Below are 14,430 nucleotides of genomic sequence, written 5' to 3'. Positions count from 1 at the left end.
TTTTCTTCCACATCTAAGCCTTAGATAGATGGTTTATTCAGTTCCAGGGTCAAAGCTTGCCGATCTCCTTTTTTCTTCTCAACTCAACTTTATTTATACTCAAACAAAAAAAATTTAATGAAAATAATGTAAATATATAAAAAAAGAGAAGAAGAAAACCTTGTTCATACCCACTGTAACTTGCCGCTCGGCCGGCAAGAATCTTGTGTTCATACCCAGAACCCATCACCTGCGAGCCAGCAATTTTGTTGTAAGAATCAATTTCTCCTTAGTTCTCTATATGCCCCAGCAGTCAACTTTGATATTTGACTTGTAATTTGTTTTTTTCTCTGTTTTCAACTAAATTAAAGTTAATTGAGATTCTCTAAATTGGATCTGAATTTTCTTCTCCGTGATATTAACAGCTCTCTAATTCTATTTGAGATAATCATATTTACAGACGTCACAGAGTTGCGTGATTCTTTATCTTTCAAGAAACTTAAATTATTTTTTCAATTATGTTTTCGTAGTCCCATTAAACAGCTTAGCACAGAGCTTTTGACTTCTCTTGCTATATTTATATATATACCTCCTCATAGAGGACAACATTACTCTGTCCTGTAAAATTTTCTGGGTTTTTCTCTATCAACACAGAAAGTGAATCTTCTGTTTTGACTTGAGATTCCTCTGCTCAGAGAGGTACAGACCTCAAAATTTGCATTTTTTTTTTTTTTGTCATTTTTGTTTTGGGTTCTTTCTATTCTTTTGATTTTCTTGAGAATTCTGGGAAGTTTCGTTTTGGGTTTTAATCCTGCAACTAGGCCAATTAATCAACTTTGTGGATTCTTGTTTCAGGATTCGCAGGTGAACTTCGTTGAAGGGCAAAAATGGGGGGAAGCAGTGATTTTTATGATGGAGGAGCAGTGAAGAGAAGAGGATGTTCGTGCTCGAAGGAGGATTTTTTCCCAGAAGAGTCTTTCCAGAGTTTCGGCAACTATGGCAGAGCTTTAAGCCAAACAGGGATGAGATTGAAGGATCGGATTTTCACTCGGTCTCTGGAAATCACCGAGTTGACCGAGGTGAAATCACGGAGTGCAAATGAGATGAAGAAGACTCTCACATGGTGGGATCTCATCTGGTTCGGAATCGGCGCCGTCATCGGTGCCGGAATCTTTGTCCTCACTGGTCTTGAAGCAAATAGCGTCGCCGGACCTGCCGTTGTTCTTTCCTATGTCGTCTCCGGCGTCTCTGCCATGCTTTCTGTCTTCTGCTACACTGAGTTTGCTGTTGAAATTCCAGTTGCAGGTAATCTCTTTTTCCAGAATTTTTGAAAACCCATTCTCTCTCAAGGAACTATTTCAAAGAAACAAACTTTTTTCTCTTCCCAGCTCAAAATCCTCTGTTCATTTCTGTGAACTTTTTCCTTATTTAGATGTGGGTTTTCAATTCTTCTTTGGGCTTATTTAGTTGTTTGTTTTCAGATTCTAATATCTATGATTTGAGAATTATTTTTCTGTTAGTGTATGCTTTTGTCATTTATTTTCTTATCTAAGTAGATCTTAGAAATTGTAATGATGCTAAGGTTTGTGATCACACGCAGGTGGATCCTTTGCCTACCTAAGGGTGGAGCTTGGAGATTTTGTGGCCTTCATTGCTGCAGGCAACATCATCCTTGAGTATGTCATAGGAGGAGCTGCCGTGGCTCGTTCGTGGACGTCGTACTTTGCTACTCTCTGCAATCACCAACCTAATGATTTCCGTATCGATGTCACGGAACAACTAAGCGTAAACTATGGCTACCTTGACCCAGTTTCAATGGTGGTTATCGCGGCCATTTGTGTTCTCGCCGTTTATAGTACCAAAGGCTCATCTCGCTTCAACTACATAGCGTCCATCCTTCATGTCATTATCATTCTCTTCATCATCATCGCCGGTCTCACCAAGGCAGACACTAAGAACTATACACCATTTGCGCCCTTCGGTGTTCGAGGTGTATTTAAGGCGTCGGCCGTGTTGTTCTTTGCCTATGTTGGGTTCGACGCGGTGTCTACATTGGCCGAAGAAACTAAGAACCCTGCCAGGGATATCCCAATTGGATTGGTTGGGTCTATGTTGATCACTACTACTGCTTATTGCATACTCGCCATCACATTATGCCTAATGCAACCTTACTCACAAATAAATACAGATGCTCCTTTTTCTGTTGCATTCCAAGCAGTTGGGATGGATTGGGCTAAGTATATTGTGGCTGCTGGGGCATTGAAGGGTATGACCACTGTGTTGCTTGTTGGTGCTGTGGGTCAGGCAAGATATTTGACACACATTGCTCGTTCTCATATGGTGACTCCATGGTTGGCTCAAGTGAATGCAAAGACTGGAACTCCAGTTAATGCCACTGTGGTCATGCTTGTTGCTACAGCCATTATTTCCTTCTTTACTAGCCTTGATATCCTATCCAACCTTCTCTCCATCTCTACACTCTTCATCTTTATGATGGTTGCCTTCGGACTTCTAGTCCGCCGCTACTATGTCACCGGCGTGACACAAACAAAGCACCGGAACATACTCATTGCTTGTCTTCTCACCATTCTTGGATCATCGATTGCGACCGCTACTTACTGGGCTACGAACGAGAACGGATGGATCGGGTACACAATAACAGTGCCTATCTGGTTGTTGGCTACAATTGCACTGTGGTTGTTTGTTCCTCAAGCAAGGGAACCAAAGCTGTGGGGAGTGCCACTAGTACCATGGTTGCCTTCAGCTTCAATTGCTATTAATGTTTTCCTTCTGGGTTCAATTGATGGGGCATCATTTATGAGGTTTGGAGTCTGGACTGGACTGCTTCTGGTTTACTATTTCTTGTTTGGGCTTCATGCATCATATGATACAGCCAAGGAATTGACCGAGAAAAGGGTCGCGGCCGCCACATCGGCGAAGCTGGAAGAGGGAGCTACCAATAAAGTAGCAAGTGAGACATCAGTTATTTGAACTGAAAAGGGTTTTCTGTGGTTCTAGCAGCTTGTAATTCATGGGATTCAGGGGTTTCTTTTCTTTTTCTCTTTTTTCTAGTAGAAAGTATGCTACTGATTCATGACGTAAGGGTTGTATAAATCTTTGTTGTTTGATTTTGGTTGTGTACATAATTTCAGGTTTTCAAGAGTCTGGTTTGGGAATTGAAACCTTCTTGAAGATCAAAGAACAAGCATTTAGTATTTAAACATTGATATACCCAAATGTTATGTAAATCTCTCTATCGATTTAAGGTTTTGTTATTGGTATGGGTCCGAAACGCCATCAATTCATCTGGTTCTTGACAGAACTGTAATCAATTGAAATTTTCATTCTTGGGTCATACCTGTGAAATCGGGCGAGAATCACGAGCAAGCCTGGCCAATTTTTTTGGGTACACGAGCATTTTTTTTATGTATGGGAGATGAGGATATTACATATGCAATCAGCAATAGTCGAACTTGCAACTTCTTCACTAAGAGGTGTTGGACTTACCAATCGAGCAACCTGCATTGGCAATGCCTCGCTAATGTTGGTCCTTTTTAGGTGAATTGACCAGTCCAGGATCGCAAACCATTACCCCTATAGAAAGACCCAAGATATAAACCGAACATGAGCTAGTTTGGGCCGATATTGGATACGCTATGGGCTGGATAACAAACCGGGCCAGTGCAAACTCAAAATAATTAAGCCCAGCCCATATAGAAAATTTTCTTGGAAAAATTACTGATTCTGGGTCCAGCCGATTACAACACATTGATAATTGACTCGTAAAAATTTCTGTTGTTGGCTTGGCCTCTGTTGGAGTTATTGAGATTTCAATGTAACTAATTTCATATAGTTGGTATATGCCTATAAGTAGGGGAGTAAATGAATTAGATTCGGATCGGATAGTGGTAATGCCATATCCGCATCCTATTATATTTGGTCAGATTCGGATAATATGCTATTGGTTTTCGGATCATCTTCTGCAATAATAAACAAACTTGGTTAGAAAATAAATTCCAATGATATTCGGTCAGATTCGGATAATATGCTATCGGTTTTCGGATCCTCTTCTGCAATAATAAACAAACTTGGTTAGAAAATAAATTCCAATGATATTCGGTCAGATTCGGATAATATGCTATCGGTTTTCGGGATTTTTATTTGCGGCAGCAGCTGCCGACGGCTCTGATTGAGCCACATCATCAAACTAAAAATGAACGATCTAGATTTAAACAATGAGAGATTATTGTAAATATTAAATTTTTTTTCACACTTTAATCCCTTAAAGTTTTTTTTTAATTTACAATAACAGGTCTTTGTCTAAATTCACTCACGAAGCTGGGCGACACGTTCGTTCCAAAGGACTCATCAAAAACACCAATTCCCGGCGGTGCTCTTCATCCCATACGTGATGAATTTCCTCAGTTTACTGTCCGATTGAATCCTCTCTGATATTATCGCCAATTGCCCATTGCCGGAGAATTCGTCTCTACCAGCGTCTTACTTCGAAAACCCTAACCCTAATGACAACCCATTGTCGGGGTCGCTACTAGGATGGCATGGATCATAATGTACTCCTCTGCAAGCTCGACGGCAAGGCAAAGTATACAAATACTCGAGCTTGCCGTATCTCTTCCTCGCCAATAATCTCGATTACATTGTGCAAAATCCATGCAGAAGAGCCTAACCTCCAATCTGAGGTTCTTTTGGGAGACGATTGGATATTGAAGCAGAACGTGACGGCGAAAGAGTACACGGCGAACTTCGAGTAGATTGTATGGTCTAAGGTGTTATCAGCGTTACCGGCGGCGACGATGACTTTTAGAGGAGGCAAAGAAGTGTTTTAGGTACTTCAACTTGGTGACGAGCAGCAAGCTCAAGGAAGTGAAGCCAGAGCCGCTCCGGTGAAATAATCCCATCATCGGTTGCCGTTAACAAATTTCATAGTCTCGATACAAGTAAATAACGCAATAACCCAATTTTTAGCATAAAATCCAATTCACTAAACTATGAAACTCACATAAAATCTCTGGTGTGCTAGTTGAAGGATGGTGGCCCATGTTGCATAATCCAGATTTCATGGCCTCTGTCTAATGTAGTAATGCAATAAACAAATTCAAAAGCGGTAAGGAGATTGGAAAGAGTAGATAACTTTAGTGGCGAGAAAAAAGAACCATCAAGTTTGGAGTTGCAGAGAAGAGGTTGGTATATAGACGAAGATGAAAAAGAAACCTTCTTCTATTTGCTACGCTTGTCCATTGTTAGCATTCTCACTAGCAGATGCTCTGCTCTCCTCTGCTGCTTCACTTCAGCGTAAATAGAAAAAAGAAATCCAAGCTTGAGCTTTGAGAAAGGGTTATCAGATTGGTAACTCATTACAAATTCTGAGTAAAAACCCATTTCTGAGATTCGGAAGGATCTCCAAGAATGGAAGTTCTTTCCAATTTTTGAACTAGCAACGGCTTAAAATAAAGAAACTTACTATTTCTAAAAGGTACTTTGAGATTGAGTTCAAACAACCGATGATGGGGTTATTTCACCGGAGCGGCTCTGGCTTGTCGGAATCCTGCTCCCAAATCACATCGGTGTAAGAGAAGGGTTTGAAGTTGTAAATTGATAAAATTAAAGTACTTAAAATGTAAAAATAAAAAATTAATATTTACAGGTAAACTTCATCATCTGAATCCCAACCATTGAATCAAAGTTTGTTGACGTGGCTCAATCAGAGCCGTTGGCAGCAGCCGCAAATAAAAATCCTCGGTTTTCGGATCCTCTTCTGCAATAATAAACAAACTTGGTTAGAAAATAAATTCCAATGATATTCGGATAGTTATCTTTTAAATAGATTCTTCTAAATAGGTATGAATACAGATTAAATACAAGCTTTCGACTACCTATTGACATGTTTACCATTTTATTTGTGAGAATTAGATTTGAAATTTAAGAACTTAGCAACTTTGGTATTTATTTGAATAGAAAATCTAGAAAAATATTCACATATCTCAAGTGAAAAATTATAAAATATAAAAAACAAAAATCCAAAAAAGTAACTTAATTGGATAATTTTTTTCGACAGATAATAACCGGTCGAAAAGGGTAGTACTATCCATATCCTACTAGTAATCCAACAAATTTGAATACTCCTTAACTGTTATAGATGCAAATTCGAAAACAGATTTTGGTCAAAGGTAGAGCAGGCGCCATCCCCCCTCCCAATTTTTATTTATTTATTTTTAATTTAGTTACTTTCCTTATTTTTCCTAATTTTTTCTCTTCCCACATGTGAAATATCACTATCCCCCACCCCCAAATGTTGAAACAAAAAAATTGAAGGTAAAGATGATGGATATAAATGTCATCGTTAATAATTATCCAATGGTTAAGAAAGAAAAGTTAAATCCAATTAGAGACTAACTCATTGATGCGTCCAAAATCTGCTCAGCCCTTGGATCTCCACGTGATGTCCTGCAAAACGAAAGCGTCAGATGTGGCCCGACCGCTGGGGTCGGGAGTCCACCTCCGAAGGCTAAGTCGGTTGATGAACTTAATCACAAACGGCTCGCTAGAAGCACGTAGCTAATGAATGAAGAAACGGGAAAGGTGATCTAGATAGCGGGGACGCCCGATAGTTTGGATCTATCGGTATGTATCCGAACTTGAGTCTCAGATAGTATTCTTTTTGATCGATTGATCCGTCCCTCACCTTGTATGGTAGTGAGGTTTATATAGAGTGTACCTTCGAATCTCCTTCGTTGGATGCACTCGAGCCTTCTTCGGGTAGTCGTTGGATCTTATCAATGAGATCCGTTGAGCGATAGACTTCTACTAGTTTGGGCTAGTAGAGGACTCCTGAGATAACCGTTAGGTTATGCGATAGTTATCCCTTTGATGATGATTATCCGCAGCCGTCAGTTTGAGTCTGCTGTCATCAGGGTGATTACCCTAATCCATAAGTAAGATTAGGGCACGCTTGCAGCCGAGTAATCTTTCTTCTTCCACAAGCCATCTTCTGGATCCGGTTCGCTCGGGAGCGATTCGGTTTTCTCCGTCTCGACCGGGGTCAAGGGTCGGACCAGGTATGAACCCGGTCTGATCATAAACTCTCCATATCACGAGCCCCCCAGACCAAGCGTTCGGTCGATCCCGAGGGCTTGGTTTTTAACTGGGTTCGTCGTCAGGTGATGATCTCTGCATGCTTCATTAAATGTCATATCACATTTAATGCGGTGGTCACTTTTCCTCGAGCGTTGTGAGTGTAAGGCCAAGTATCTTCGTTGCAGTTGATCTGTCGTGGCTCACGTCATCCAAGCGACGGTTTCCGAACGCCTATTTCGGATTCATGAGTTCAAACTTTCAAAACGTCTTTCAATCTTGATCGTTGATTTTGAATCAATCTCGATCATTCAGATTCCCGAACACTCGTGCGGGAGTTTTAAAAGCGGTTCGTTGTCTTCGTAGGTTTCATTCTTCCTCGTCTGGAATTTGAACCTTTGTTGTCCGCCTTTGCGCCTTCCCGCTCTCAAGCTTCCGTCTCCTTGAATCGGTAAGTTTCTTGGTCTTTTCTTTTTGTAGTTTCCTCCGTAACGAGTAATGGCGGACAATAGGGCTTCTTTAGTACCCCATGTTGGTGATAGCGATGATGCTTTTGCTTCTCCTGCTCCCGAACAGTCGGATAGTGATAACAAAACCCTAACCGTCCTCTCGGCAGGAGTTCGCTGAAGTTTCTCAAAAAGGTTTTGAAAGAAAAACCGAAACTTCTCCTGTCCTTCTCGAGTCTGGATCTTCCAAGATTGTCAAGTCTTCTAGGCAGCCTCAAACCTCCGGGTCCAATGGTGGGCCTGGCTCTATTCCTTCCATTTATAATGGAGAAACCCTTCTTTCAGCTGTCCAAGATTTTGACCTTCCTTCCTCTTATCGAGTTAGGGCTCCCCACCCCGATAAGAGGGTTGATTCATCCCTTTCGGGTGAATTTTCTCTGTACATAGATGCACTTTGGAAAGCGGGGTTCGCTTTCCCTTTTTTAATCCTTTATTCTCCGCAGTTTTGAATCACTGGAACATTTGTCCCGGAATGCTCCTCCCCAATAGCTGGCGTCTCATCGTCGGCTTCTTGGGTTTGTGTTTTGAGCTTGGCATTACGCCATCTCTTTCTCTTTTTGTACATTTTCATGTTCTTTCTATCTCCCATCCTCCCGGATGGGTCTTTCTTTCCAAACGCAATAAGGCTGAACTTGATTGGAGGGGCAGCATCCTTGTCAAAGGAACTTGCCCTTCTAATCACAAAAGATGGTGCGAATGATACTTTTTCTGTCGAGCGCCTCCATCGGATCTTAACTTCCCGACCACTGGAGGAGGTTTACTTCTTCGTCCGAAAGTAACCGGGGCCTTCCCTTATCCAAAGAAGACGAGGCGGCCATCGGGAAGATCAAATCCATTCCGTGGTATCAAGAGATACATGGATATGAAATGGAGTATAACTCCATCCTTCAAGATCTTGGGGCTTGGCTCATTGTGAGCTTCTAACCATCATCCTTTGATTTGACTGAAGTGATATGTCTTGAATTCCGATTCTTGTCCTTCTTCTTTGCGGTGCCTCCCCGAAACGAACCACCGAAAGCTGCGGGTGAAGGCCGCTAGGGCCGTTGTGACAGCCGAACAACGATATCCCGGGGTCTTGACTGCAGATCAAGAGGCTTCTCTTCCCTCTCCCGACCCCTCTTACGGGGGTATCGGGGAATATCGGGCTGTAGCTGATGCTTCGGGTAAAGGGAAGAAACCAATGGTGGAGAGGACTAACGTCTCTTCCTCCGTCCGAACCAAGAGGAGGCATGACACAATTGATGCTCCCTCCAACAAAAAATCCAAAGCTTCGACGGATGGTGAGGAAGTCTCCATCCCCCGGTGGACCCCGAAGATGACCAACGGGGTCACTCGGGATCTCGAGAAAGGCTGCGAGTGGAGCTCCCTCGGTCTTGCTCCTTCGATCGCCATGAGTTTGAAGCCCTGGATGACACCTCCCTTGTTAGTCAATCTACAAGGTACCGGTCTTCTTGCTTACTTATGTTTTCATAATTTCTTATGACTTCTTCCGATATCTTCCGTCTTCCCGGGAATGTTGTGTTGAGCTTTTACCAACACATGGAAGCATTGAGCCGGGTTGGTCGCACCAGCTCCTTCTTTGCAAACTTGTGAAGAGAAATTGGCCAAGGCCAATTCCGAAAATAGACCAGTGACTGCAGCTACTGTGGAGCTGCAAAAAAAGCATGAGGAAGAAGTGATCTCCCTTAAGGAAGCTCTTGAAGCTTCAAAAATTCGTGTCTCTGCTTGCCGAGCGCGAGGCCGGGAAGCAAAAGGCAGCTGCCACGTTGTTTGGTGACAGCCTTGAAATCAAAAGTAGGGAGCTCGAAGAACATCCGAAGTTGGCAATCCCTAGCAAGCTCGAGCATATAAAGCCGGACATTCGGAAGGAGTGCATTCGGAAATACCCGAACAGCGTACCTTTCTCCGAATTGCTAGGTTTCTACAACATTCGGGCTTATCGCATGGGGGCGGAAACGACGTTTGGGAGCAGATCCTTGGAACGATCCCCGACTTCGACACTTGCTCCTTTTCGTGAAGTATGCCACCCGAAGTCTTCGGGAAAGTTGGTATGGATCTTCTAGACTGGGCTCAGGGAGAAGATGATCCTTTTCCAGCTGACCCTCAATATGAGGCATATCTGAATGACGAGTCGGCACTTCCGGAGGAGAAATCACAAGCCGAGTCTCAAGTTGTTCTGTGTAGAGGATTCAGCCGATGCCACTCTTGAGGAAGGCTCTTCTCATGGTCTGAGAAAAGTCCTCCCGACCAAGGTCCCTCGGGCAACAATGAAGAAAAGGCTTAGGGAGTTGTTCTTTTGTAAAGATGTACCCTCAATTTAATGAATAGACATTTCATTATTCATGTTGGCCTCAAAATTTCCCCGTCTCCTGCCGAAGTATTGCCTTGAATATTAAAGTATTAATGATAAAACTTATCACTTAACTTTTCATTCCTCGCCGAATAATGATCTTATAGAAATATTATGAAGATGCGTTTCGGGAAGATGTGTTAATCTTCCCCACTACTTCATTTATTGCAAAGTCCGCACGTTTCCCTTCTGCGAAGTTCAAACGTTTTCTGCTTTTTGTATACCATTTACTTGTTTCCAATGAATCGAAAATACATCCATTATTTTAATGGTAGTGCGACGATTGGAGGTTTCTCTGCATCAGGTGCTCGCTTCCACACGTTTCCATGTGGCATCCCTTCGACCGTTGATCTTGCTTTTTGCGGATTTCGAAGCGTCGTTTCGATCTGGGTCGTCGGTTGTCCTTAGCCTTCAACCGTCGTCTTATACCTTAGGCTATTTAAAGCCTTCGTGGGTACTCTCCATCTATCCCGATTTCCGCAAGATAGATTTGCTAAAGTGCCAAAGCAACCTTTCGTCCTTCGGCTGCTTCCGTATTCCACGTACTCCAACGACAGCTCTATCCATTTCGAACAAGTGAGTTTTTTGATTTCTCATCTCTTTCCCCACTTCCCCCGAAGTAAACCGCATAGTAGTTATACTTGGGGTTTAGTTTGTTGGTGCAGCGAAGCTTTAAAAAACTAGGGTTTCCCCATTGTTCTTGTCGTTTATTTACATGTCGATACGGCTGGTTTTTTTGTTGTTTTGCATAGTGGCTCCCAAGATCAACCCGAACTTTATCGAGCAAAATCTTGCAAGAAAAGGGTTGCGTCGGTGGTGGTTGGGGCCGGTGTGGTGGTTTCAGCTAGTGAATCCTCCAAGCGTAAGGCGGCTCGTGGGCGGTGAATCTTCAAGTCGATTCTCCCGGCTTACGTTGATGCCGTCCCTACGCCTCCTTTGCCCGAAGTGATCGCTCGTCTTTCCCGGGAAGATCTTGATCACTCGGTTGCCGATGGTGCTGCCGGCACTCATGCTTGGTGAGCTTTGTTGGTGCACCCACGAAGAAGACTCTTCGGGCATCCGAGGCAACTATGTTGGTGTCCGATGAAGGTGTGGTCCCGGCGTGCTGCTGCTCCTATTTCTAACTCCGGTGCTTGTTTGGCATCCTCCTCCTCTCCTTCGAGTTGGAGGATTTTGCCACCGGGAAGCGCCGTCGGGTGACAAGTGATGAAGCTCAGCCTTTGCTTGATGTAGTTCATCCTTCTCATCCTTCGCTTTGAATTAGTGTCAAACGAGTTTGACAGAGCGTTGGAATGTCTCTTGCTGCTCGAATGACTTCGAGAGCGCAGTTCTTTCCAAACTTCCGGATGAAGTCTTTACGAAGTCACTTGGTGATGTAAGTCTTTCTTCATTATCCTCCGATTTTGAAAAATTACTTTTCTGCTCCTCGCTAACTCGAAAGTTGTTTGCGGGAGTCTTGCTTAGTAACTTCCATAACCAAGTGGAAGCGATTTACTAGACTCAATAGGTTGAGCAATGAAGTTTCTAGGCTTCGGGAAATCTCCGAAGCTAAAGATGTTGAGATTGCTCGCCTTCGGAATCTAGCTTGGGAGGTGGCGGGGAGAAAAGAATTCGATGATTGGTCATCTTCGGTCGGACTTGGATGATGCCGGGGAGAAGATCCGGCGACTGGAGCGGACGGTTGGAAAGTCGGGAGCTAAAGGATCCGAAACATTACCCGAAAGGCAAGCTGTCGTTCCTTTGCCCGAATCCCTTCCAAGCGATGTTCGCAGAGCTGCGTCTTCAAGTATTTACACGGTAAGCCTTTTGTTGATATGCTGAATGCTTATAACTTGCAGGGCGTACCGGGATGGTGAGAACGAAGTATGGGAATCAATATTAAGGAAAGATCCTCATTTTGATACGACTCCCTACGGTGTTGTTTGCCATCCTGAAGTATTTACCGACACGGGTATTCCTCCTCCCAGACTGGACCAAGGATAAGATTGATCCTCCACCTTCCGATCCGGATATTATGCAATATCTGGAAGATTCTCCTGTTTATTCTCCGCTGGAAGAAGTCAATTATGACGAGCTTGTACCGAATGCGAGTTTGGTCGAGGACCATTCTTCTCCTGGACAAGCTGGACAAAGAGTATGAAATTGCGGAGGATTTTCTGAATATCGAAATATTTTTGTAATCCTCATTTCTTCTCTTCTTTTCCTTGACTCCCCACCAATGGTTGACTCATATGTTTGTTCTAGCAAAGTCGCGTCGATCTTGTATAACTTGTTAACAGTCACTTGTAATGACTTTCTTCTTTGATCAAAGATTGTATCCAGCTCTTGTAATTATTTTGATACTGGCCTCTTTGGATCTTCTGAAGAAATAAGAAATTACTTTATCTTTGAACTTTGCTAGCCACTTGAATCGCCGTTGCATTAGGTCTTAGTTGTGCAGAAACAATGCCTTTACTTAAGGATTTCCGGAGAAATACAATAAGTCCGAGAAGGAACTCACTCGGGTTTTAAACCGATGCCTTATACTTAAGGATTTCCGGAGAAATACAATAAGTCTGAGAAGGAACTCACTCGGGTTTTAAACCGATGCCTTATACTTAAGGATTTCCGGAGAAATACAATAAGTCTGAGAAGGAACTCACTCGGGTTTTAAACCGATGCCTTATACTTAAGGATAATTCAAAAATTCAATAAGTCTCGAAGGAACTCACTCGGGTTTCAAACCGACGCCTTGCAAAAGGAACTCACTCGGATTTTCATCCGATGCCCCGACTTAAGAAAGTTCGAAAAATTTTCCATAAGCGTTGAAGTGTTGAAGGACCCACACGAATTTTCATCCGATGCCTTATAGTTGGATCTTGTTCTTGAATGTGGTGTATGATGCCCCCCAATCAAAAGATAGTTTGTTGAAAGCCAAATTGCATTGATTGAGTTGAAAATGATTACATCACGAACAAAATTGAAATCATCCTCAAGGATAAAACTTTTTGAGATGCCTAGCATTCCACAAACGATCCAACTCTTTCTAGGAATCTATGTTCTTTAGCCTGTAAGCTCCTGAACCGACCGGTTTCACAACCATATAGGGTCCTTCCCAGGAAGGGTCCAACTTTCTTTGGTGACGCGGGTCGGAAGCTAGGGTGTTTCTCAACACCAAATCTCCGGCTAAGTACCGACGATTCTTCACTCGAGTATTATAATGAGACGCTATCCTTCTTTGATAATGTTGAGTTCGTGCTATTGCCTTTGCCCGAACTTCGTTCAACAAATCAAGACTATCAAGCAGTCCTTGTTCATTTGCTTTTTCCTCGAACTCACGATCCCGTAACGTCCCCGCCATTATCTCCACAGTGCCAATGCTTCGGATCCATATGCCAACCTGAATGGAGTTTCTCCTGTAGGTGTTCGAACCGTAGTTCTATAAGCCCACAATACATTATGTAGTTCTTCGACCCAAGAAGCTTTGTCAGCTTCGAGTCTTCTCTTTATTCCTTCCAGTAGCGTTCGGTTAGTAACCTCTACCTGGCCATTGCTTTGGGGGTATGCCACTGAGGACATACGATGCTCGATCATATATGTTCCACGGAATTGCTCAAATTGTGGACGGTCGAACCGAGTACCATGGTCGGTGATGATTATCTTTGGAATCCCAAAGCGATATATGATTGATTCAAGCACAAATTTCTCCACTTTTTTCTCGGTAATTGTCGCCGATGCAGGCTTCTACCCATTTTGTGAAGTAATCAATTGCTACTATCGATATTCCCGTCCGCCGGATGCCTTGGTGAATTTGCCCATGATATCAATTCCCCACATTGCAAAGGGAATGGGATTTAGAATTGAAGTCATAATTTCCGCCGGGCGCTTCGATCTTGTAGCATGAATTTGACAGTTACTACATCGACGAACGTAGTCCATAGCAGCCTCTTGGATCTTAGGCCAATACAACCCAAGTCTTAGAATTTTGTGGGCCGGGGCTCTGCCACCCATGTGAGCGCCACAAATTCCTTCATGAACCTCGACCAAAGCTGATTTTGCTCCTTCGGGGCCTATACATCTCATAAGGGGTCCAGCATAAGATCTTTTGTATAGTCTCCCATTCCGAATGACAAATCTAGCTGATCGAATCTTGATCAACCTTGCCTCTCTGGATCCTCGGGTAACTTGTCATCTCTTAGATATTCGATTATTGGATCCATCCAACAACGTTACTGCTTCAATATAAGAAATTTCTTTCTCATGATAACTTGGAAAAGTTACCTCTTCAATGTAGACCGAAGGGTCTAGATTCTTTTCCTTGGCATTGGCTAGTCGGGATAGCTCATCCGCCACTGAATTTTCATTCCTCGAAATCCGAGATATCTTCAAATTCCGAAATTGGTTCCGAAATGCCTGCACTATCTCCCGATATTTTTGCAAGCGTGGTTCTTCAATGCCATACTCCCCCTGGACTTGGTTGACTATAAGCTGAGAGTCACTATAAATAGTAACATCTGCAATAGC

The 14,430-nt window shown here is 43.0% G+C and overlaps 1 protein-coding gene across 1 annotated transcript; it reads left to right on the top strand.

The window, feature by feature from the left end:
* The first annotated feature begins 560 nt into the window (after positions 1 to 560).
* LOC149005392 (cationic amino acid transporter 1-like) lies at positions 561 to 3,287 on the top strand. The gene is made up of 3 exons (XM_089168278.1): positions 561 to 678; positions 835 to 1,284; positions 1,580 to 3,287. The coding sequence occupies exons 2-3, from the start codon at positions 867 to 869 to the stop codon at positions 2,968 to 2,970; spliced, it is 1,809 nt and encodes a 602-aa protein (XP_089024404.1). The 5' UTR covers positions 561 to 678; positions 835 to 866; the 3' UTR covers positions 2,971 to 3,287.
* Positions 3,288 to 14,430: the final 11,143 nt, after the last annotated feature.

Source organism: Hakea prostrata, chromosome 9, assembly GCF_041222555.1.
Source record: "Hakea prostrata isolate BN-2017 chromosome 9, UWA_Hpros_2, whole genome shotgun sequence".
NCBI lineage: Eukaryota > Viridiplantae > Streptophyta > Magnoliopsida > Proteales > Proteaceae > Hakea > Hakea prostrata.
This window is presented reverse-complemented; position numbering and strand designations above follow the sequence as displayed.